This window comes from Lissotriton vulgaris, unplaced genomic scaffold (assembly GCF_964263255.1).
Source record: "Lissotriton vulgaris unplaced genomic scaffold, aLisVul1.2 SCAFFOLD_1297, whole genome shotgun sequence".
NCBI lineage: Eukaryota > Metazoa > Chordata > Amphibia > Caudata > Salamandridae > Lissotriton > Lissotriton vulgaris.
In genome coordinates, this window is record NW_028244989.1 from 209,183 (window position 1) to 232,536 (window position 23,354).

Sequence of the window (23,354 nt, forward strand, 5' to 3'; positions counted from 1 at the left end):
AAACGCCAAGCGATATACTTTCATAGAGCCAGCGGCAATACTCCACAGCCGGGTCCAAAATCAGGTCAGCCATCAATTCACTACAGCCTTGGCTAAACAAGGCTCCACAGCTCGTCTCACACGCCGCACGTATTTTCTCTGTATCTCTTCAACAGTGCATACCGCAAACCCATACCCCCCGAGGGGAGCTAAAGTAATAAATGTCTTTCTGGGCGCGTCAGCAATCCTCGCTACACCACGAACACCAGAAACGCCAAGAGCGCCACCAGCGTCATCACCCTCGTGGAGAAGAGTGAGGGGGAGGAGCAGGGGAACAGAAAGTCCAGGTGCTACGTGGAGGCGTGGAACTCCACCGTAGCCCGTGTCAGCTATTAAGGTGTTTGTAAGGTCAAAAGGGACACCAGGCCTTACCCAAATCAATACACCTTGGGCATAGGCCAAGAAGGTAGTTGCAAATACCTGCCATGCTTCCAACTGGGCGGCCGATTGCCTCCCGGTTGTGCTACGACACCTGATGATTACAGCGGAGCTTGTGATGTGCATAAATGTGATGTAGGGTGAATTATTTACAGTTAAAAATATCTCTGAGGATCATTGCCTAATACTTTATTAATGGCGGCTCAGGATATGTTTAAAAAGATATGTTGTGCAACTAGTCTGGAATTATTTACCATAAGTTGCCTATGTGTGTCGGTCTACATGTTTCAGCCCATAAAAAAAGGTGAAAAGGGCTTTCTTCAGGACCAGGTGTGTGAACAGTGAGTGGCAAAGGTGAATGGTGCCATGTGAAACCTTTTATGGTGCCTACACACTGACCCCATTCCTTTTATATTCCACGTTATGAACTTTAACATGTGCTGTGCAGGCGGCATAATTACAGAGTGCATCTTACCTTCCACCCTCCACGGCCCTCCCTCCTTTCTGGCCCCCAAGCTATGTATGCCCACCCTCTCCTGCAAACTTAATAAAGTAAACTGTTAAAAGAACCCTGTGTTGAACAACTCCCCGTTCTCAGGGCAATCTGGCAACGGCCAGCCACCCAAACCTTATGCAAAACATCAGCTTCTAGTTGAAGCCCAAACCTACTGTGGAAAGGACCTTAAGGGGGTGTGGCGAATTCAGGGATTTAGTAAAGAGCGAGATGTCTACATGAGATTCTCGGGCAGCCAGCGGGGATCCCCTCACCCCCACGGAAGCCCGCAAATATCAGTGACCGACTCCAGTGTCAGATAATCTCGTCCACCGTCTTCGGAGTCTCCACCAGCAGGGTATACTGTCATCTCGGGATGAGTCAGATTTTGATGGAGATTTTATGTCCTTCGTGATCGCAGCCACTGCCTGCAGCGCCTCGGCCCCCTCTCCTTCGTTTGTGAGGAACCCGGCTTCTATGGGCGCTGGGCGCCTCCTGAGTCTTTTCCTAGGTTCTCGGTCCCAGGGCAGCGCCCCAATCCTCCGCACAGCTAGCAGTCCTTCAGTTCTGTACGCTCAATCCATTCCCGTGCCATTTAAGGATTTTAACCGAAGTGAGTCTTCCTGTCTACGAGTATACGCAGTTGGGTTAAGAAATTTAGGCAATATTGGAGTCCTTCTTCCATCAGTGCTTTCTTGGCTTCAAAGAAAGAGGCACATCATCTTTGGACTGCCAAGGTAAAGTCGGGGAGAATGGAAAACATACTATTGCCCACCACATAACGGCTGTCAGCCAATGCCTTCTGCAGCAGTGTCTCTATCTTTGAAATGAAGGAGCCTGGCCACCACTGGTCGTGGGGGCCGACATTGGACCGGTTACCTGGCCGGGACCCGATGTGCTCTCGCTAGGGTGTAAAACACTGATATTGCAGTGATTCTGCACATACACAGAACTATGCGCTGGATTAAGGAACTTTGGTGTAATGGAGCTAAGCCTTCCTACTGCATCCATACCCACGAGCCCAGGACCGACTAGCTATAGTGTCTCACTCGCTCTCCTACACAAACAAGGAGAAGCAAATGATTAGACAACACTCCCTGATCTCTCAGGAATCGTGGTAGCAAGACACACCTTTTCGCTCACACTCTCGCACCTGTCTACAATAAGATCTGACCGAGACACAAATATAGTTTAAAATGGTTATTTCAACTAACGTGCTCTAACATGCACTATACGTGCCACAACAAGCAGAACAATTCATAACAGAAATACAGTTAGCGTCGCAGCCAGTCCATACATTATGAAGTGAGATGTCATCATATAAAGACAATTGAGAAAGGACTATAGTACCTAACCTCCCTCCGCTTGGATAGAATATGTATTATTGTATAATAGAAGATCTCTGGGTTTTCTTAGCAGACCCTATACCTTGGAGCATAGATGTGATTTCTACATCGAAGATCGAAGGTGGATATTGCTCTGGAAATGTCACTCCCCAAGTGTGTATCACTTAAAACCTGTATCCCCGTAATATCAAAGCACGAGTCTCCAGCTGCCGCGATATATTTTGTCTAGGTGCTAGGGCCTGAACAGAACAGAATAACAAGGGGCATTGGGTATTGACCTTGCTCACAATGTTCAGACTAAACTCCAGGAACAGGCAAAGAACAAACACAGCAGACAGTTCCCATGTAAATGGCATAAACAGAGTCTTGCAAAAATAAAATTATGTAGTAACGTGCGCAAAAGCAGCCTTATGGCTCCACTAGCCATGCTAACTTAGTGATATCGACAATGTCCCTATCGGCCATTTGACAATGGCAGGCCCTCTGGTGCGACCACTGTTCTGAGCCAATCCTCCAGGAAAGCAATTGTCACTTCCTTCCACTCCTTCCGGCAGACCGAGGATCTTAATATTATTCCTCCTGTTCAGGCCTTCTGCATCTTCAGGCCCGTTCTATCATGCGGACCCTGCCAGAGACCTGTAGGGTCAGTGTCTGCTGTGCCAGTGCAATGTCCGCATTTGAGGATTCAGGGAGCTTTACTCTCTCGGCTAGTTTCTTATGTTGTGCTCTAAGGAGCCCAGCCCTACTGACACCATAATTATGTCCTGGTCTTATGTTGCTTTGGTGTCAGCTTTGGCCTCCAATATTCTGGTCAATTTTTGCTGCACTGGGTCTTCTGGGGGGACGATCCTAAGGTCCTTCTGCATTTGCTCTTGAGGGTTAGCCTCCGGATCTTGGGTGACCCCCGTCTGCCGCGCTCTAGGCTTGCCCATCTTACAAGAAGTGCTCTGAAACCGATATTGTGGCGGTGGAGCGAGACGAACTACCAACGTGTCCACCTTACAACACCATGGTGCACAACCCAATTTAGTCCCTCGGAGGGCAGCTGCCTAGCGCGGACAATCCTCCCTCCACTTAGTACCAGATCCTGTAGCCAGTGGTAGCGGGTGCTTACCGAGTGGGTGCCCCCGTTATTTCAATAAAAGACAGGGACCCAGCATGAGCGTGTGGGTCCAGTCTAGCCCTTATCCCCAGAGGGAGAACCCTTCCTGTGCCTGACTTTCTACTGGCCTTGGGAGCTCTGTCCCGGTCAGGCAGGCCCACCAGTCAGGGGGGGGCTTGCTGCCGGAGTCTATCAGGCAACTAATTTAATGATGCGAGTCCCCACGGGGCGCTTACTGTTCGTCAAGGCCTTCTCCAATTATCTACCCTCAGCAGGGTCCGGCCTCAGGTCTTCTATTGTTCGGGTCCAAATACTTCAGCTCTTCCTGTGGTCCTTGTTTCTCTGGCTTCCGGTCCACAGGGAGTCACTTTGGGTGTCCCGGACACCCTACAGAGAGTGTCCGCCCTCGCCATGCCTCCCTCATAGATCGCTTCACTGCGCTAGGCCCCTGCCAAGGCCCGTGAATATTCCGTCCAAAGAGGGCCTCTACTCGCACCAGCACCACGGAGGCAGCCTCGTCTGCCAGCAGCACTCACTCCATCCCTCGTCTCCACCGGGCCCGATCCAGGCCTGAGTATTCATCGCCATCCCTTACCGTACCTCCAGTGTCCTGACCTCCAAGCCAGTCCGTATGTCAGCACTCTCGCAACAACGTATAAGCGCCACGGCACCACCGAGGCTGCAGCAGGACACCCCGGTCTCCAATCGCACTGCAGTATCCTGGACCGATTGGATCACTCCACTCCACCAGGGGGCTACCTCAGAGGTTCCCTCTCAATGTTAGCCCATCTTGTACGGGCTTCCTGATCCCGGGCCACCCTGTTTGCCTCCGTCTCACCAGGAATCCGTGCTGCCATATTGGGAGAATGCGGCCCATGCTCCCACACCTGGGTCTCGGTCATCTGGGCTTCCCTGGCCAGTGAGTGGCTCTGGGCTTCTTTCAAAGCCCCCTTGGCTCACGGGGTCCCTCCTGCTGGGCGTCCTGGCCCCGTCCGCCACTGATATAACAAGATAAATGGCAGGCCGGCGCAGAGCTACAGGCTCATGCGTCCACCATCTTAGGCTATCAAGCCACATCCCCCCCCTATGAACTCACATATTACATCACGCGTAACAAGATTAGGGACATCACTGATAACATCTCAAATGACATCACTGATGACATAATCCAGTGAGTGTTTCGTAAATGTTTCTGATACTTGAAGATATATAATAAGCTACTGTATCAGTCAATTTGAATATTTTTTCTAAACTACTAATGAGTGAATCTGTTTTTAACATATGTCATCCAAGTGGGTGTTTGACTGTATCATTGTGGGAGTGGGTGTCTGAGTGCTGTATGTGTGTGAGTGGATGTATAGATGAATAAAGGGGTGTGTGAGTAGTTTTATGGGTCTGTGAGTGGCTGCATTGATGATTGAGTATGATTGGCTGTATGGGTGAGTGTGAGTGGTTTTCTTAGCTGTATGGGTGGGGGAGTGTGTGAGTGACTGTTGTGGTGACTGAATGACTGAGTGGCTGTGTGAGTGGCTCTATGGGTGGGTGAATGGGTGTTTTAGTGGCTGTATGGGTGAGATATTGGCTGTTTGAATGGATGTATGAGTAAGTCAGTGCGAGTTGCTGTTCTGTACGGTACGGTAAGTGTATATCTGACTGGCTGTATAGGTGAGTGAGTGTGTGTGTGTGTGACTGCTTGTATGGATGTGTGAATAGGTATGTAAGTGGTTAACTGGAATTGTGAATTGATGTGTGAGTAGATGTATGGGTGAGAGCCGGTGTGAGTGGCTGTGTGGCTGAATGAGTGGCTGTGTGGGTGAACGAGTGGTTGTGTGAGTGGCTGTATTAGTGACCGAGTGGCTCTATGAGTGGCTCCATGGGTGAGTGAATGCTAGTATGAGTGGCTGTATGGGTGGGTGATTTGGCTGTGCTAGTGGCTGTATGAGTGAGTGGGTGTGTGCGTCCTTGAATGGGTTTGTGAATGGTTGTGTTTACATGAGCCTATTAGAGGTTGTATGGAGGTATGAGTAGGTGTGTGAGTGCTTCTGTGGATGATGTCTTCAGCGCTGGCAAAAGAGATGTTATCAGTGATGTTACTGACCATGTCATGAGTGATGTGATATGTGAGGCCATAAGCAGTGCACTGCGGGCGTGTAAGTCATAGTTAGCTCTGGTAACCATAAGGGCTGAATTTCTATGGGTTTGTACGAGTGAAATGTGAGCCTGACTATAATATCCATGCAACCTTTGGTTTATTCAGTGAATTTCTACTTAAAAAAAATATATATATATTTTTCCTAACTGTACCGCATCTGGAACCTTTTACATATTTTTGTGAATTTCAGAGGGTTTACATTTTTGTAATGCTAACTGTAGCCTCTAAGATTTTAGAGTGTTGTGTTGGTGTCTTTGAAGGCTCACTAACTCGCTGTGTGAGTTACTGTCTCTTAGTGGGTGTGTGAGTTTGTGAGTGAATGTGAGAGTAGCAGAATACCTGTGTTAGTAGGTGTCTGAGTTTTAGTGTGACTGTGGATTTAAAATTCGAGTGAAAAGTGAAAACACAATCTTTAGAAAGTGGGAAAGCAAAGCGTAGACAGTAAAGTAATATATGATAGGCAAAAATGGGATTAAAGCAACAAGAATGCACTTACAAAATGACTGAAACAGCAACTTTAAATACTATAAAAGAGAGTAAATGACGAAGTAGTTAGTGGAAGTTGGTTAGAAAAGAAAGTGAAGGTAGCGTCTTTAGAAATCTATTATTTTAATAATTTTGTTTTTCAAAATGTTTTGGGTTCTGCGGTTCCTCCTTGGTACAGCAAACACAGATGGGCAATACTCTATGGTTTTAGTTCCGATCATGTGAACGGAACGTATCCGTCATTTTCAATCTGCATATTGGTCAAATAAGAAAAATATGTTTTAAGTATATATGAGACTGTTTGCAAATGTATCATAAGGCTGCACATTTTTGGAAGTACAAAATACCTACAAGATAATTCTTTTTAGATAAGTGTTTTCATGACTTTGGCAAACAGGCAAATCTGCTGCTGAGAACCGCGGGTCTGCCCTGATATGGAAAGAAGTTTTTTCCCATTCTGTTGGTTCATGTTAAACCACACCTATTTATGATTAGGACCACTCCTTAAAACAGTTATTCAACTTCAAGCTGTTGAGGGAGAAGCATGCTTGCAGTTTCTTTCAGTTGCAGTTTTTTTTCCAATGGATGAAGGGAGTGCTCCACCTCCATCTGCAAATGAAGAACAACAAGAACTTTTCACTATACTGTCGAGTACGAATACGGCCCGCAGGGGGTTATCCATTTTGAGCACACGACGAGCGGGCTGTATCTGGAGAGTCTTTTATCTGCCCATTACTTGTTCTGCCCATCACAAGCAGAAACCCTGTACCCTGTCCCAACCTATATAGGACAAGTCACTTTAGTATCATCGATTATATTTTAGTATCATGCCCCTTGATGGATCTAATGGGCTTTTTTTTGTGTCACACAGAATGGTCTGCGTGATCACAATCCCCTTACGATGGACATTAAAATTAAGGCCCTTGAAAGTGAGATACAATTGTCCCTTATTTAAAATTCTAATATAATTGCCAAATGTCAGGGTCGAAGGTTGAGATGGGAGGTAATTACTCCAGCTGACTTCCTTGATAATTTGTATAATAGTAATTCTGCGGATTTGAGTTTGTCTAAATACGGACTCTGACCCAAGGGTAATCCTAGGTGCCTTTGACCGTATTACAAAACACGTAGCGGTTCATCTGACTCGGTGCAGTAAACATGGCCTAAGAAATTTAAAAACTGGTTTGACCAAGCTTGCATTACTGCACATACGGCACTTTGGAGGTGTTGAAAGAGTCTTTTAGGGCAACTAATAAGATTGCAGAGGCCAGAAGGGCCATTGAAAACGCAATTAAAGTAAGGAAAATTCAGCTGAAAGAGATGGCTTGGGATGAACTCAGCCAAGCGAGTGTTCTGACAAGCAGCACCCATTTCTGGAAAGTGATTAATAGTCCATTATTTGATGAGACAGATAATACAATTATAGATTGTGTCATCCTTCCAGAAAGATGGGTGGAATACTTTAGTGGCCTATACTCCGAGATCAGTCAGTCACCGCTCACTCCTCATGGGGAAATTATTCAGGCCCCAAAAATCAATTTTACTGAGGAAGAAGTAATGGAGGCGATTGTGTCCACAGCAAAGGGGAAAGCACCAGGCCCGGGCGGGGTACCGGCTGATCTATATAGGGCCGACCCCAGTGTATGGGCGAAGATTTTAACTTCTGTTTTTAATGCAGCCTCTAAAGTTGGTTTCCCATTGGCTTGGGGTAAAGCAGTTATAGTCCCAATATTTAAAAAGGGCTCAAGAGAAAATCCGGCCTGTTATAGGCCCATCTCACTCTTGGACTCTGCTGCCAAGATTATGGGAAAAGCAGTACTAGCCCGCCTTACAGACTAGTTGCACAAGCATTCCGTTGTCTCGGACCTACAGTATGGGTTCAGACAGGGAAGGGGCACAACAGGCCAATGCCTTAATTTACATCTTGTCATAGGGAAGTACACGGTCGCAAAGCAGGGGGACATCCATCTAGCTTTTATGGATTTGTCCACTGCTTTCGACCTTGTAAACAGGCAAAAGCTATGGGCTTCCCTCTATGATATGGGGCTGGAACCTGCATTGATCTCTTTCCTGGCCGATATCCATGAGAATACCACGGCAGCGGTCCGTTATAATGAGAATGGGAGTGTAACAGAAGCTTGGCCAGTTAAGCGAGAGGTAAGGCAGGGATGCATCCTTGCTCAATTGCTGTTTACGCTTTATATTAACAACTTGGGAGATGCATTCATTTCATCTTGTAAGGATATCCCAAGAGCAGGCTCGAAAATGATCCCTGCATTATTATATGCAGATGATGCAGTTTTAGTGGCAATAACGGCAAGGGGGCTACAATTGCTTTTAGATTTTTTTATTAATTTTATGGACTTTCTAGATTTAATAACCAATTTTAAAAAGTCACACTCTATGTCAATAGGTGGGGGACGAGCAAAAATGGCTAAATTTTTCTGTAAAGGGCTGGAGCTCATTAAAGTCCCAACCTTCCCATACTTAGGGATTCTTTTTGACGATAGAAGGTCATGGGTCATGCAGCACGCTCATAAAAAGAATACCCTTACCATGGCGACTGAGGCTCTGTTAGGGTTTGCAAAACGGCTTAGGTTCTAAACCACTTCCGGCACTCATGAACATTTATAACGCTAAGTGTGTCCCAATGGTACTATATGGGAGCGAGGTATGGGGCTACACAGAGGTTACTGAAATCCAAACAGCAGAGAATGTCTTTTTACGAAAGCTGTTGTCTCTCCCTCCCTCTGCTGCAACTTTCAATATTCATGAGGATCTTGGTGCTGGTTATATTTTAGACCAGATTGCTGTGGCTCCATTATTAGGTTGGTTGAGAATCTGGGCACAGCAGCCACCTAATCTAAATCAATTGATTATCCAAGACTGTATGTCCTTAGACAGAGCCCTTGATATCCCGTGGATCCATTATATTAAAACACAAATGGATTCACTGGGCAGCCCTGATTTGTTCACGAACCCTAGTGCGTTAGGCAAGACGGCTATTAAAGCCGTACAATCTCAGTTCCTGAACAGGGCAATGTTAATGAGGGAAGAAGGGGAATTGGTAAAACCTTCAGTCAGGAGTTTTGTAATGCTGAGTATAGGGAGAGAAATCCAGCCGTACTTGACCTACATAAACAAGCCATATCATCTGTTTGTGTTATTAACGTTTGAGTATGACATGCTCCCATGGCTATTATCATTCCCAAAAAGGGTTTTCCTAGGAAAGGGCTTTGGGGCCCTGCCCCTGTGACAATTTTTCTGAGCGGAATACCTTACATATGGTCTTTTTCTGCAATTTTTATTTTCTATTACGTAAGAAATGTATTTTGCCATTGTTAAGGGGCTGTAACTTTGAGCAAGTTAGACCGGCTATGGCCTACTTGCAAACGCTTGGGACCTCAGTGGTGTGTTTCGGGGTAGCTAGTTACATCACAGGGGCCATCAGGCGAAGAAACAAAGTACATCTATAGCGGTAACTGTCCTCTATCTTTTCACCTATAACGACTTCTTAAACAGAAAATTTGTGGTGTGATGATTTAGCTGATGAATTATTGGATTTTAAATAGAGAACTCACTGAGTGAGAAACTTTTTAATTTATTTATTTGTACGCCAAGTGTTCTTTTTTGATGGTGCTATGTAATATATTTGGCTCATGCATTATTTATAGTATTTGTTTATTTGTAATGTGTTATTTACATCATGAAATATTGTCCTGTGCTTTGATGGTTTTAAATTTTAACCGAATAAAGCAAATCTTTGACTTGACACTATACTGTCTGGCGAGTAGAAGGTAACTGTCAGTGTTGTGAAATGCAAACCCTGTGGGAAGACGTTATCATGTGGCACTGCAAAAAACTACAGCCATGGTACATCGATCATGTGGAAATGCATCAAGACCATACATGAACGCTCTTATCTGTTGAGGGAGAGGAAGTTAACATCTGCAGATGCCGCAGGTGATTTACCTTTTCTGGAATCGGAATTTGGCAGGAATTTCTGTGGCAGCTACCTCCACAAAGTTGGGTAACTCACTATGCTACCTGTCAAGAGCTTGTGGCATTGAAAGTTCAGAATGTTTCCGATTTCGTTTTTTAATTAAAAAAGCACTGGTGTTTTCTTTTTTCATATTACATTGCTGTTCCACAACATCAGATTTAAAAATGCTAAGTTGCTGCACCCACTTTGTTTTTTCGTTTAGTTTATGAAGAAAAAAACATTTAAAAAACCAAACGTGAAAAGTCTTTTAAAAAACAGTAAACAAATGGTTCTTACCACCATTGAACCAATCGGAGATGAGTCTTTCTCTTTATTCTTGTGTATTATTGTCTGTATGTTGATAGATATATGAATACACGTTTTGTGGAAGTGTATATATGAGTGTGTCCTTGGGTGTCTGAGTGAGTGTATGAGTGTCAATGATTGCATTAGTGTATGCGTGGGTGTATCAGTATATGCATGAGTATGTCCAAGTGTCTCTTGAGGGTATGTATGGCTCGATGTCTGAGTTTGTCAGTGAATGCATCAGTGTGTGCTTGGCTGTGTCAGTTTAAGTATGAGTGTATCAGTATGTGTATGGGTGTCTGTGTGTCTATGGGTGTCTGGGTGTATGTATCTGAGTATGCCAGTGTGTGCTTGGGTGTGTCAGTGTATGTAGCTGTGTGTCGTGGGTGGTTGTATGTAATAAGTGTGTGTGTGTGTGTGTGAGGGTCTGAGTGGATGCTAAGTGTGTTTATGGTGTGGGTTATGATTCTGATATGTTGGATACCAAACATGATAGGATTAGTTGCAGCCATTTTCAAGATGTTCATCGCATAATTGGGATGTGCCCATCTATATGGTATATCGCTGCTTCACTGACAACCCGGGAGAATGGACTCTCTAGGCTGTAGGGGTGTCCTGCTCATCCAGGAACACCCTCTCACTTAGAACCAAGCACCCTGCCTTTAGGATTGCAAAGGCCTACTATAGGGGTGACTTGTAGGTTTTAAGTGCAGTGACCCTAGATATAGGAAACCTACAGCTTTAGTAAGTGGTGCTAGCACCAGCTTACAACAGGGTGTAATGGCAGGCCTGTAGTTCCATTTTGAATGGTCTCCCTTGGGGGACAAAATGCATTCCCTGGGTACCTTAGTACCATACACTAGGGACTTATAAGGGTACCCCAGTATCCAATCTCGGATGTACCCAAGTACTTACCACAACAATTTAAGGGAGAAAGCAAAGAGACTGGGGTCCTGATTAGCAGGATCCCAGTCAGACTAGTCAAAAACAGCTTGGCACTGAGCAAAAAGTGGGGGTAACCATAGAAACAGATCTTCTGAATGTCACATGTGCCCAGAGATTCACGTGGATCCTGTTGACTCGGCTCTCTAGTTTCTAGCGTATTCACGTTTAAGTCAAACAGTACACTGCATACAAGTAATTAGGTACTGGTCAGACTTTAACATCGCATATCTCTACTGCAGTCCCGTTCACTTATTTTACTACACAGCATGTGTTGTTTTATTCAGGAGAAGATGGGTCGATGCACCACAAATGCTGGAGTTAATTATGCAGCTGTTAACAAGGATGGGTCCTTCAGTAGTAGTTCATGAATTTGAAAGCAGTGCAGTGTTGATAAGACTGTGATGCAGTTCCATCATTATCTTACTATAATGGGCTCTGCACTACAGCTTGTTAGTTGTTCTTTTAAGGCACCTGGCTGTCATACCTTTCAGTCACCCACCCGTCCTTACCCTTGCAGAGCACGGGGGACAACGCTTTCAGCTGTCCTTGATTATAGTGAAACACACCTTTCCCTGCAGAGATTGGTCTGAGTCCAGCAAAACTAGTCTCATAGATACACACCTAGACGACAAAGGACATCACCTTAATAAACTTCAGTTCAGAAACACGTTAATGGCTCTGTGATTTAGCTATGCTAGTGCCTCTGAAAACTACTACTACTACTACTTAAAACTACTACTTTAAACTGTAACACCCCACTCCTCGTGACTCCAACTCTATCCTACACTGTTACCTACTATTTATGGTACGAAGGAGAAATTATTAAGAATTTGCAGCTGCTATGTTCCACTTAACACTCTATTTAGGGACCAGCCATGGTATTGCAGGCTTTAAAGCAGATTTGAGAAGGACAATCTATTGGTGCTTTGGTGCCAGTGCAGCCACTTTGAAGGCACATCTTCGTACACTGAGCATGCTTCGTCTGCTCTTGTATATTAAGCAATATTCCATCTGCAGTGCACCTCCTGATCTGTGGGTGTGTGCAGAAGTTATGGAGTATGGGCTGCATGGCTAAGCACGTATAAGTTTCGACAGCCAAAAACAGAGATAAAAGCCATTATCATTTACAATGCCAATAGCTTGAACTCTCCAAAATGTGAGACCTATTGCATTGCAAATGCTTGTTTTTTGCTAGCAACTGCATCTATTCAACAGTCTTGATAGAAAACGACCAGCAGAGGTCAGTAGAATACCATAATCGCTTAACCCAGGATAAAGTGCTTCATAGTCAAAACGTACAAGGTCCCAGAGGCAAGCCATATTGCATTGCAAATGCTTGTTTCTGTTCTCAGCTTTCATACCTGTACACAAACGATGTACTGAATAAATGTTCAGCCTTGAACAAAGGGTAATAAACAGTCATGTAGATTGTACAAAACAAAAACAGAATTGCATAGTATGGCACTATAAATGACACAATAAATTTCACTCACTGCAAATAATAAATACATTATTTTAGCTATAGTTCTGAACTTATTTAAAGAAACATAAAAAGAATATTTTTAATGATATTGCAAGTAGTCCATTGCTCGAAATAGATGTAAAGCACATTGGAATTTTGGAGTCTATTTTTAAGACATCACTATTGGTAGGCCCAATGATGTCTTAAACACTGATCATCCAAACAAACACTGTATACCACATTTTAAAAATTAATCCTCCCTAGAACTTTGATCGAACAAAGAAGAGGTAAGAATTTTGAAGTTTGAAGGTTGTTTTTGTTTCAGGGTAAGCTTGCTGTCATTGCATTCCATTCATCTCTTACACTTAAGTACACTGTGAAGTGTTTTGAAGTTATGCAAAGTCCTTCACGAAAGATGATAGCCACTGTAGTGTACGTTCCTTCAGAGATTGAAGTTTTTCCCCTGCTTTGAAGTTTGTAATTTCCGTTTCCATTTTAGATCCATCTGCTCTGCATCATTGTATGATTACATGTATTTCCCACTGCTCTAGAACTGCAATGTAGAGCCATACAATATTTGGCCTGCTGTACTGCGACCGCTGAATCCACGTCGCTTTGATGGAAGAGGCGTCATACTTGCGTGCCACGGACCCCTTTGAGGGATGCACCGCCAGGAGACATTTGGGCCCCATTTCTATACCACTGGTAGAACCATTGCCTTCAATTGTGCTCATTCGCTGTAATATTCTCACAATTCCATTTCTATGCACCTGTGAACAAGTGTATCAGCATCCAAACAGCTTAGTATGTCTCCGGTAATTATCTAGGGATTCTATTTAAGGATTCAATATAAGGATTTGAAGATACAGCCCTGACTCTGTATTAATTTACGCTGAATGACATTTTTCAAATTGAATTTATTGGTATACTTCTGATGTTGGAGAAGATACTGAAGAGACTGTATATATTTATTGCGCCCTGACAAAGGATTGGTGGATATCGGTCCTGTTCCCAAACGCGTGTCGGCGCTTCTTTTTCCTTATTTGCTTGTTCTTATGTATATATTTGATTGTCAATTATTTGTAATTATCTGTACTTTTTGTCTTTTGTCAATGGTCTAGTGGTTTGATTGATGATGGTCTGGATGGGTGTGAGAGTGTTGGATGCATTGAAGTTATGAGAGGGCTGTGCTGCTTATGTTTTGAGATGTAAATAGAATGTATATATATTGATGTCTTTTATGTTTTTGGATTCATCCTATGCCACAAAAAATAATAAATAGACATATGCTTTTCAAATAAAATTTTCTGGTTGGGACAATGATGATGTTTGAAAAGAATTGGAGTTAGTACCTAAATGTATATTATGTTCTAGGGGAGGTTCCCTTTTTCTTGATTCTAGTTTTTCCCTGCCTCTTCCTCTTGGGATATGTATTCAGGGACCGTCGTGTGGTTTTGATTGAGACATACAATCTGATCTCCAATTTGGGCAGGGCATATTTTGGCTAGCATTTTTGATTAGTCTGTCAAAAGGCACAGTTTTGGGATTGGGTAATGTTAAGTAGAGAAATCGTTCAGAATTGATTTCAGTGGTAGATGTAAAAGCACAATCTTCACAGTCATGGTTCCATGTTTAACTCAGTCCAAATAATTCATCTATATTCACTTTGTCTTGTTTTAAAATTCTAAGGATGGCTATAATAAATTCCTGTGCATCTTGTTGAGTGTTGAGGGTAAGCACTACAGATCTTCAGTATATGTCCATTAGATCTCGAATGCTTGAAGCAGGACGTAGTCCTATCACTACGTAAGCAACTGACACAGTTGAGAGCAGAATCTGTTATCTGCTTTATGTTGAATTATATTTATAATATACAGTAAATGGAAGACTACATTGAGATCACCGTTAGCATAGCAGTTGACACCATTACTCTTTTCCAACTGTAAACCTACAATATCTTGCAAATTTTCCAGTTTTTTTCTTGTTAACTCCTTCCTTGTCTGTCTTTTGAGGAGTATCCATCAATTCTTTTGTAAGCTTCCACTTAGGCCAGATTATCTATTTCTCATAAATAGGATAATGTCTTAAGTGAGGAGCATATACACTTCTCAACCAATGTACTCTCTGACACAACTTTCATTAACACTAACTTTCTTTTCATCAAATTCATCCTAAAGCAAACCGAACAATGTTCTAGCTCTGGGCAATGCTACACATGACATATCTTATTTGAATACTAAATTTCAAGTATTAATAGAAGTTGCATCTACACTTAGACCTTGTGATTTATGGATAGTTAGAGCTTAGGCTAGAGAAAGTGGGTACTGCTGTCGCCTGACAAAAAAAAATTGTCGTTTACAAGCAAACAAAAAATTTACCATACATCTGCCAGTCTCCGTCACGCCATCAATCTGATCAAATTTTATGGCCAAGTATTCAAGTTCATTCCCATTTAGAAAATTAATTAAATCATTCACTTTACCCATCGCACCATTTACTAATCCTTCCTCAACATTTAAATTACACCGCAAAATTACTCTGTTGTTGTACACGCGTAAACCCTTTTCTAAGCCTGCATTCTTAGTCAGGGGTGTGAAATTGTTTAAAAAATCTACTTGTCCTGAAAAGAAATCCACTTGCTTTACCTCTTCACTAAATCAATTAGATGGGCAGGTAAAAGTGAAAATTGGTTTTAAATATTGAAACACATGATACATTGAAGCTGCCATTTGGAAGAACAGTGTCAACAAAGAGATTGCATATATTAATCAGAAGTTACATATTAACTTACAGCCACAAAACAAATTATACAGCTTGCGACTGCCTTGAAGGCGGTCGCATCCTAATACGGGTAGCGGGACCGCCGCCAGCGAGGCAGGCGGACCTGCATCCGCCACGGTGCCGGTCGGACAAAAGTCAGACCGGCACCGTAATCAGGCCTTAAGTATGGTTTCTTGAACTTGTTACTTGTTGTATGTGTTTTTTCAGGTCACTGGGTTGATCTAATTTTTTGAAAGGAGTATTTTGGTGCAATGTGAAGTTCTAAAAGTTACACAAGGTGGCCTGTGATCTATATTTGTAGCAGTACACATGGCGTGTCACAGAGTCTAAGTGAGACAGCTAAGAGGAGTGAAGATGTGCAGACTAGGGAACGGCTGAGGGAGGATAGGTAGTGTTGCTTCTTGTCTACGTTACCTGTTTGACCTAAGAAGTAGGCTTTATGGTCTAGGCTTTTCTTTTCGACCTGGTTGGCTAAGGGTTCAGATATTTTTTAGCAGGATCCAAATCCTCAGAGCTAGGTGGTGTGTTCCGAAGATTTTTGCAAAGGGCTGTCCGCGTGAATGAATCGGTAGTAGCTATTCCCGACTTGGCTCTGTTGTCTTTAAAAGCATAAGACTTTTGAATGTAGAATTATTTGTCAACTGTTTTTGAGTTGTTTTTACATTTCCATGATTGCATGTCGGGTTCTTAGATTTGAGGGTTCATGTGCCTTAATGTAGCACTTGCCTTCCTTAGAGTAACAGTTGCATTATTGATGTCTGAGTGACTCAAAGGAGTGGAGGACCAGAAGGAAGGCAAATACTGCATACTTTGGTGTAAATTTACAAATAGTTAGGATGCAAAATACATTGCACATGCATTCATTTTCACAAAGGTGTGGCTTTGTGTTCACAACATTGAAATGTACATTTCCCTGACCCTCCTGAGAACATAATTGTTCCCACCCCCAACTCCCAAAAATACAGAATAAAATTATAGCCTGCCTATAAGAGTTTTTCCCATCCTAAGTATCATTTGTACCTATTAAAGCCCATATATCGGCAATTGGAATTTGTGGGTGCTGTTGACACAATTTGTGCTCCTAGATGTATTTCAATTATGCTGTTTGGGAGAAACTTTGAATTATAAGGCACGTAAGCAAGGCCAGGAGATCAGATACATAGCACATTGTAGAATCAAATAGCATGTCTCTAGTTATTTTTAATGATGTGGGAAAGACTTCCAGTTATTGACTAAAATGGAATGATTGCATTCTATCTGCTGTCATTCAGCGTCTTTGCCTTAATAGAAAAAGGTAATTTCAGCACTGTTATAATACCCTGCAGCCCATTGCATCTTGGGTCTATCTGGAACTTCACAGCTGAGCTAATAAGCACTGCAGGTTTATTGCTAAGGTTTAAAAAATATTTTGTGCAAAACGTGTCTTCCCCCCTCATTAGTGTCCACAGCCCAGCTATATACTAACCCACCCTTTAATTTAGGTAGGGGTTGTACAAAAGCTGCTTATCACAGTAATTCCATTTAATAAACTTCCAGAATGACATCAGGTTGATCATAAATTAAATGTTTATAAATTGGCAGTAGGTTTTGTTCAATAAAGGTTATCGCCACCTACACATAATATAAGTGGACTGCCCTCAGGTGAAGTAGAGCTCTTCTTTTAAATCATATGTTTAATTTATTTGAATATTTATTCATTCATTTTATATTTGCAGATTTCGCAGCTGCACAGTTGCGTCAATACAACAGACTCACCAAGCAAATTAAACCTGATATGGAAGAATACCTACAGTTACGAGAGAAGCAGTAAGTGAGACGTTCGTTATTTATGCTTAATTTCCAACCAGAATTGAAATAACAGCTGTAGTACCACGTGGGGCAGGATAGCACTGAGGAGTGGATACTGAGCAAGCTTTGCCTTGATAGCCCGTGCACTGGTGTTGCACAGCTCTGGTAATCTGATTTGCCACATCCCTACCCCACCATTGAAACTCTGATGTGCAGGAACTGTAGGTTTGCATTCCGCCCACTGAGATATTGCTTTACAGTTCTACCTGACATGTGGTAGTCTTGGAAAAGTGAAGGTAAACAAAGCAGGGGTTGTAAGACTGTGTTAGTCGTTCTACATGAGAATTAATTTATGGAATTAGATGTTGATATTGGAACCCGGAAGTGTGCAATCACATCTGGGCTTCATAATTTGACCAGAATTCTTTTGTGATAATGTACAAAGCATAATATCGCAAGACATCTCATCTACTCTCTTCGATTTTCCCCTAAGGATATTCTATTTAATATTAATAATGATTTACTCCGGGCAGTACTTCATACTGCACTTGTGCCTTTTCCTTCCACTGAAAGTAACAGGAGTTGGCTGCTTCCCAGTGTAATTGCTGATCTCCCAAGAATGGAAGTCTGAGTTGGCTTTACCAGGATTCATAGGTGAAATGTGTTTTTAAACAAAGACAATATCTTCTTTTAATAATTATTTAGTGTGAACGTAGCAGTGCTGTGTTTTGGATTGTTATCCGTGATGTTGAATTTAGCATTAGTGGTATTGTTCACAGCTCACTAAATTACTGTAATAAAAAGCGGTTAGTTGACTTTATCAGGTATTTGTTTCTCTTTCAAAATAGATCTAAAAAAACATTTTTGGGTTCCGAGGTAGCATGCTACTCACCGGAAAGCGCCTAAACACCTCATGCGGGGTAGCAAGCGTATATAAATGCAAACCTTTTTTCCGCTTCTATCCCTCCACTGTCTTTCTCAATCCAAATAACTGACTAACATATCCACTGCTCAAATTACTTTCATCTTTCACTATTCTAATTCACCATTAATCCTCTATGGGTTTCGTAGCACCGCGCTACTCACCAAAAAGCGCTTTAACACCTTGTCAGGGGCGCTAAAACCTCCTTTTAGATAATTCTTGACAGAGCGCATGGCTACCCTTAGGCATCCCAGCGCTAGGGGTGACTACAAGATGGTTCCAATCTCACTGGGATTTCTGGAAGAGCCAAGTTTTTAGTTGCTTTCTGAACGTCGAGTGGTGGGTCCTTGATCTGAGCTCGATTGGTAGTGCGTTCCAAATGATCTCTGTATTGTATGCAAACATTCGTCCTTCTGAACGAGTTCTGCTGATTTCGGGGACCTTATTTTGGAAAAGATTGGCCGATCTCAGGCTGCGGGATGGCTGATGAAAGGACATTAGCGAGTGGTTGATTTTAGGACCTGTACCCTAAAGTGTCTTGTGTGCGATGCAGAGCGCTTCGAATGTTATGCCTTCTGAAATGGGTAGCCCGTGTAGTGCTTTCAGTGCTGGTTTAGCTGAGTGCTCTCTGGGGATGTTGTGTAGCAATCTGGCTGCGCAATTCTGTACCACCTGAAGTTTTCTTATAGTAGTCTTCGGGTACCCAGATATAGTGAGTTACAGTAATCCAGCCGAGGCAGTATCAATGCTTGGACCATTGTTCTGCGAGCCTTTTCCAGGAGCAGGGGTAGTATTTTCCTTAGTTGTCGCAGTATTCCATAGCAGGTCGCTTCTACTTGGACCGCTTGGTGATCTAGATTTAGTGACCTGTCTAGTCATATTCCTAGGCTTTTGATCCTGTCTTTGGGTTTTCTGGCTGGACCCAGGCAGCTCGGCCAATTCAGTTTTGGGGTGGCTCGTGTGATAATGCTAAGGATCATTAATTCAGTCTTCTCCCTGTTAAGTTTCGGAAATGATTGGTCCATCCAGGTGGCCACCTTTCCAAGACAGGATTCCAGGTCAACTATACTCTTCTTTGGCTGGTTTAGGGCTACTACTAGCTGAGTGTCATCCGTTTAGGGCTCTATCTGGACCCCATATGGAATGACTATCTCCGCCAGGTGTCTTAGGTACACGTTAAATAGGGTGGGCTCAGTGATGATGTGGTACCCCGCAGGTTAGGGGGATTTTTCTTGAGGTATGTTCTCCTTCGAATACCTGGAATGTTTTGTCTGTCAGGAATGACGCCAACCATGCTAGTGCTTTGCCTGTGACTTCCACCTCCTTGAATTGAATGCGGCACTTAAATGAAGCAAGATGATTGCCGCTGTGCCTCCGTGATCAAGCACTTTCCGTGATTCCTCCATGACCTCAAGTAATGCATGGTTTGGTCGGAATCCTGTCTGGGAGATGTGTAGGGTTTCGTGGGACTCCAGAAAGTGGTTAACCCCTTCAGCGCTGCGCAAATTTTCGCGCTGTGATGAAAGTTCTAAAAAGCGGCCGTGGCCGTGACGGAACGGTTCCGTCATAAGCACAGCCCAACCGGTGCTCATGACTGAACCGCTCCGTCATGAGCACCGAAGAGGTTAAGGGTCTTGTTTACGTGCTTTTCTAGAGCTTTGCTTGTTAGGGGGCGTAGTGAGACCGGTCGGTAGTTGTTCCATACTTCCAGGTTGAGATTCAGCTTTTTTATAAGTGCTTTGACCATTGCATGTTTCCAGGTTGATGGTACTATCGCTTTATTAATGGACGAGTTGATTGCTTCCAATAAAGCTGGTAGGATCACCTCTTTGACTTTGTACAGCGCATGTGCGGGTGCTGGGTCGCATGGTGATCCTGATTTCACTGATGTGAAAAGTTAAGTCTATGCATCTTTCTTCTATAGTTCAGCTGGTATGCCATTAGGACCGGGGGGTTTGCCTGTCTGTAGCTTAGCTACCACCTCCGGGATTTCTGTTAGTCAGGTCGGGTTCTAGCTCGACCATTTCCTCACCACTAAGTACCGGGGTTCGTATGTCTTCCAGGTATCTGGCAATCTCAACGTTTTTTTCTAGGGGGCGTGCGTCGTAGAAGCATTTGTATTAGTCAGCGAACTCTGAGGCAATCTGGATGTCCGTATCATGGGTTTCCCCATATCATCTTATACATCCTGGACTCACCTGGCCTGAACCTCTTTCTTTTGGAGCTATGCTAATAGTTTCCATGCTTTGTCTCGGACCTCATAAAGACAGTGTAGTATCACCAATCTCTGGTTTTTGGCATTATCCATAGCCACATTTTTATCTTCGTGGCGTATAATGTCTAGTCGTCGAGTGAGCCCTGGATCTCCTGTATTAATTATACGTTTTTCAAGGCAACTATCCTCTGTTCTAGTTCCTCTATCCATTTATTCCTATTCTTTTTTCCCCAGGCAATTCGGTTTTGGGCCCTGTCTCGCAGAACAGTCTTGTAAGCCTCCCATACTGTCACCCCAGATGTAACTGAGGCCTCAGTTTCCTTAAAGTAAGTCTCTGTATCTGCCATAAGAATAAAAATATTCTTGCACTCAAATATACCTCCCCCCAACAAAACCTCAACTATGAAAAATGAGTGAGTGATGCAAATCTGTATCTCGCTGAGTGGTGTACGCGAGCTTGAGGTTAGGAACGCCGAATATAAGAGTTTTTGTCCCCAAGAATTAGACCTTTGGATACCTCAGGGAATCAGTATGGAAAGAGGATTTAGTGCGCTCTTGCAAGTAGGACAGGCTGTAAGTGGGAGGCCCTTCGAGAAGAAAAGCAATGGGTCCCACTGATATTTAAAGTTCTTGTGGTTATCTGTGAGAATGTCTGTTATTTATTCTATTGTAAGGGCTTGCCACAGCCTTGCATGCCACTGTGTGAGTGAGGGTATAGTGTGTGTATTTTTTTTTAATTTACCTGTAAGAGCCATCTTAGCTGCTCCAAGACATAGCCACAAAATAAAGCGAGCACTGGAAGTCTGACGTTTAAAAGTCTCATGCCATTAACCCAGTAATGCAAATCCCAGTGTTGCTGGGATAGGGTAGCCCAGTATGGTTATAAATTTGTGCTAAAAAAGGACTGTCATTTTAATTGCATTAATACGCCCTAGCCATGAAAGATACATAAGGGCCCATCATTTAAGATCAATTTAAAGTTGACGGAGTAATGGAGGGTAGTTGGCACGAAAGAGGTTGAAAACCCGGGGGATGGTGATTTTATTCCCTAGGTAGGTAATGTTTTTTTTCCAGCCCATTTGAAGGGTATTGATTGTAGTAGGGATTCCATCTCTTGCGTGGGTACGGTGAGATTTAGAGTAAAGGATTTATGAAGATTTATGTGGTAGCCCGATACTGCTTCATAGTTGTGTAATTCTTATTGTTGGGCTGTTTTGAAAGTGGAGGGAGAGCAACACATAGTCTGCAAAGAGTGACATCTTGAGCTAAAGGAAATACCACTTAATGCCTGGAGTGGCTCTGATTTTATCAGCCAACTGTTCTATATTGAGGGAGCAAATAGTAGTGGGGATAGTGGGCGTCCTTGTCCAAATTAAAGGAAGCTAGACCCCACTCCATCTACCATCACTCAGGAGACCAGGTGTGTTTAATTTGCTCATACCATAACGATAAAACGTTCACTAAAACAACTTGCAGGGAGCATGGAAGAGAAAGGACCAATCCACCTGATCGAACGCCTTCTCAGCATCTAACTTCACTAAAACGGCTGAAATGTGTTTCTTGGTGACCTTTTTGACCAGATGGATTACCCTCTGTAGGTTTTCAAGCATTTGCCTTCCTAAATAAAACTGGACTGATCCAGATGAATCAGATCTGGTAGTATTTTTTCTAATCTTGTAGTCAGGATTTTGGTAGAAAGTTTAAGATCGAGATTGAGCATGGCTATGGGTCTATATGACGCAAAGTAGTGACGGTCCGTCCCTGGTTTAGGAATGATCGAGATTTGTACCTCACTCGTTGTAAGAGTAACCATACCAATGGAAGCCATGTAATTGAAGAGCTGTGTAAGAGGAGACATTAGATCTAAGCTACAAAAAATTAAGAACTGGGCTGTGAACCCATTGGGCCCTAGGGATTTATGTAATTTAAGTGTGTGAATGGCTGTTCATACCTCCTCCTCATCGATGGAGCTACTCAATATTCATTTTGGTATGCAGTGTCTTGTGGCAGTTCCACATCCCGTAGATACTCAAATTGTATCTCTTCCCTTGGTGGTTCAGATGTATATGGGTTTTGTAAAAGTCACTGAATGCTTTTGCTTTATCTACTTCAGTCTGTTTTTTTTCCTGTTTCTATATTAAGATGTGAGATATAATCTTTCTATCGTTGTATCCTAAACTGTTGTACCAAATGTGGGCCCACTTTTTAGGTCTCGCCTGTCGATGCGCATACGCATCGAGCAAGGCGAGAGTATTGGCACTTATCCACTCTTTATCCACACTGCAAGGAATCGTGGCGATTCCTTGCAGTGCACGAGAAATTTAAGCTCAATGCGCATGCGCATTGAGCTTAAATGCGCGTGCACATGCCCCCAGCCGCCTGCCTTGCCTACTCTCTCTCACAGCCTCCCCCAGCTCCGCCCCCTCACTACTTGATTGCACGGCCGCTAGGCCGTGCCTCCCCTACTCTCCTCCCCCCTCCTCCTCTCCTCCCCTGCCTGCCTGCCGCTAGGCCGTGCCTCCCCTACTCTCCTCCCCCCTCCTCCTCCTACTCTCCTCCCCTGCCTGCCTGCCGTGTCGCACCTCTCCCCTCTCCGCCCCCGCCCCTGCCCGCCGTGTTACGGTGAAAGGCTTGTTGTTTAACCCAAGTGTGCATATAATCCAGATATCTTCCAATAGAAATCGGTGCTCCTTTTATGGGAAGGATGTTTTTGCGTCTTGTTTTTGGAAAAGCATGTTATTTAAAAAAAAAAAGGTAAAAGAACATTGGTGGTAGTTAGATACATCTGAGCCAGCGGGGTCTCTTTTCTTTCTGATTTGAATGGTCGTTTCTCTCATTATCTGCGAACCTAAGACGAGCCGAACATGTATAAATAAACCGGTTCCACAATGGATGTTTTTTTAAAGCAAAGATTGCAACACAGCGCAAGAACCGTTGAGAAAGAAAAGCGCGAGGCA

The 23,354-nt window shown here is 43.4% G+C and overlaps 1 protein-coding gene across 1 annotated transcript in view; it reads left to right on the plus strand.

Annotated features, from left to right (window-relative positions):
* LOC147666679 (pre-mRNA-splicing factor SYF2-like) overlaps positions 1 to 23,354 on the plus strand; it is a 182,632-nt gene that overhangs the window by 94,749 nt on the left and 64,529 nt on the right. Inside the window, exon 5 of the mRNA XM_086948974.1 lies at positions 17,188 to 17,278. Coding sequence (XP_086805100.1) covers positions 17,188 to 17,278 — 91 coding nt within the window. The remainder of the gene's footprint in view (positions 1 to 17,187; positions 17,279 to 23,354) is intronic.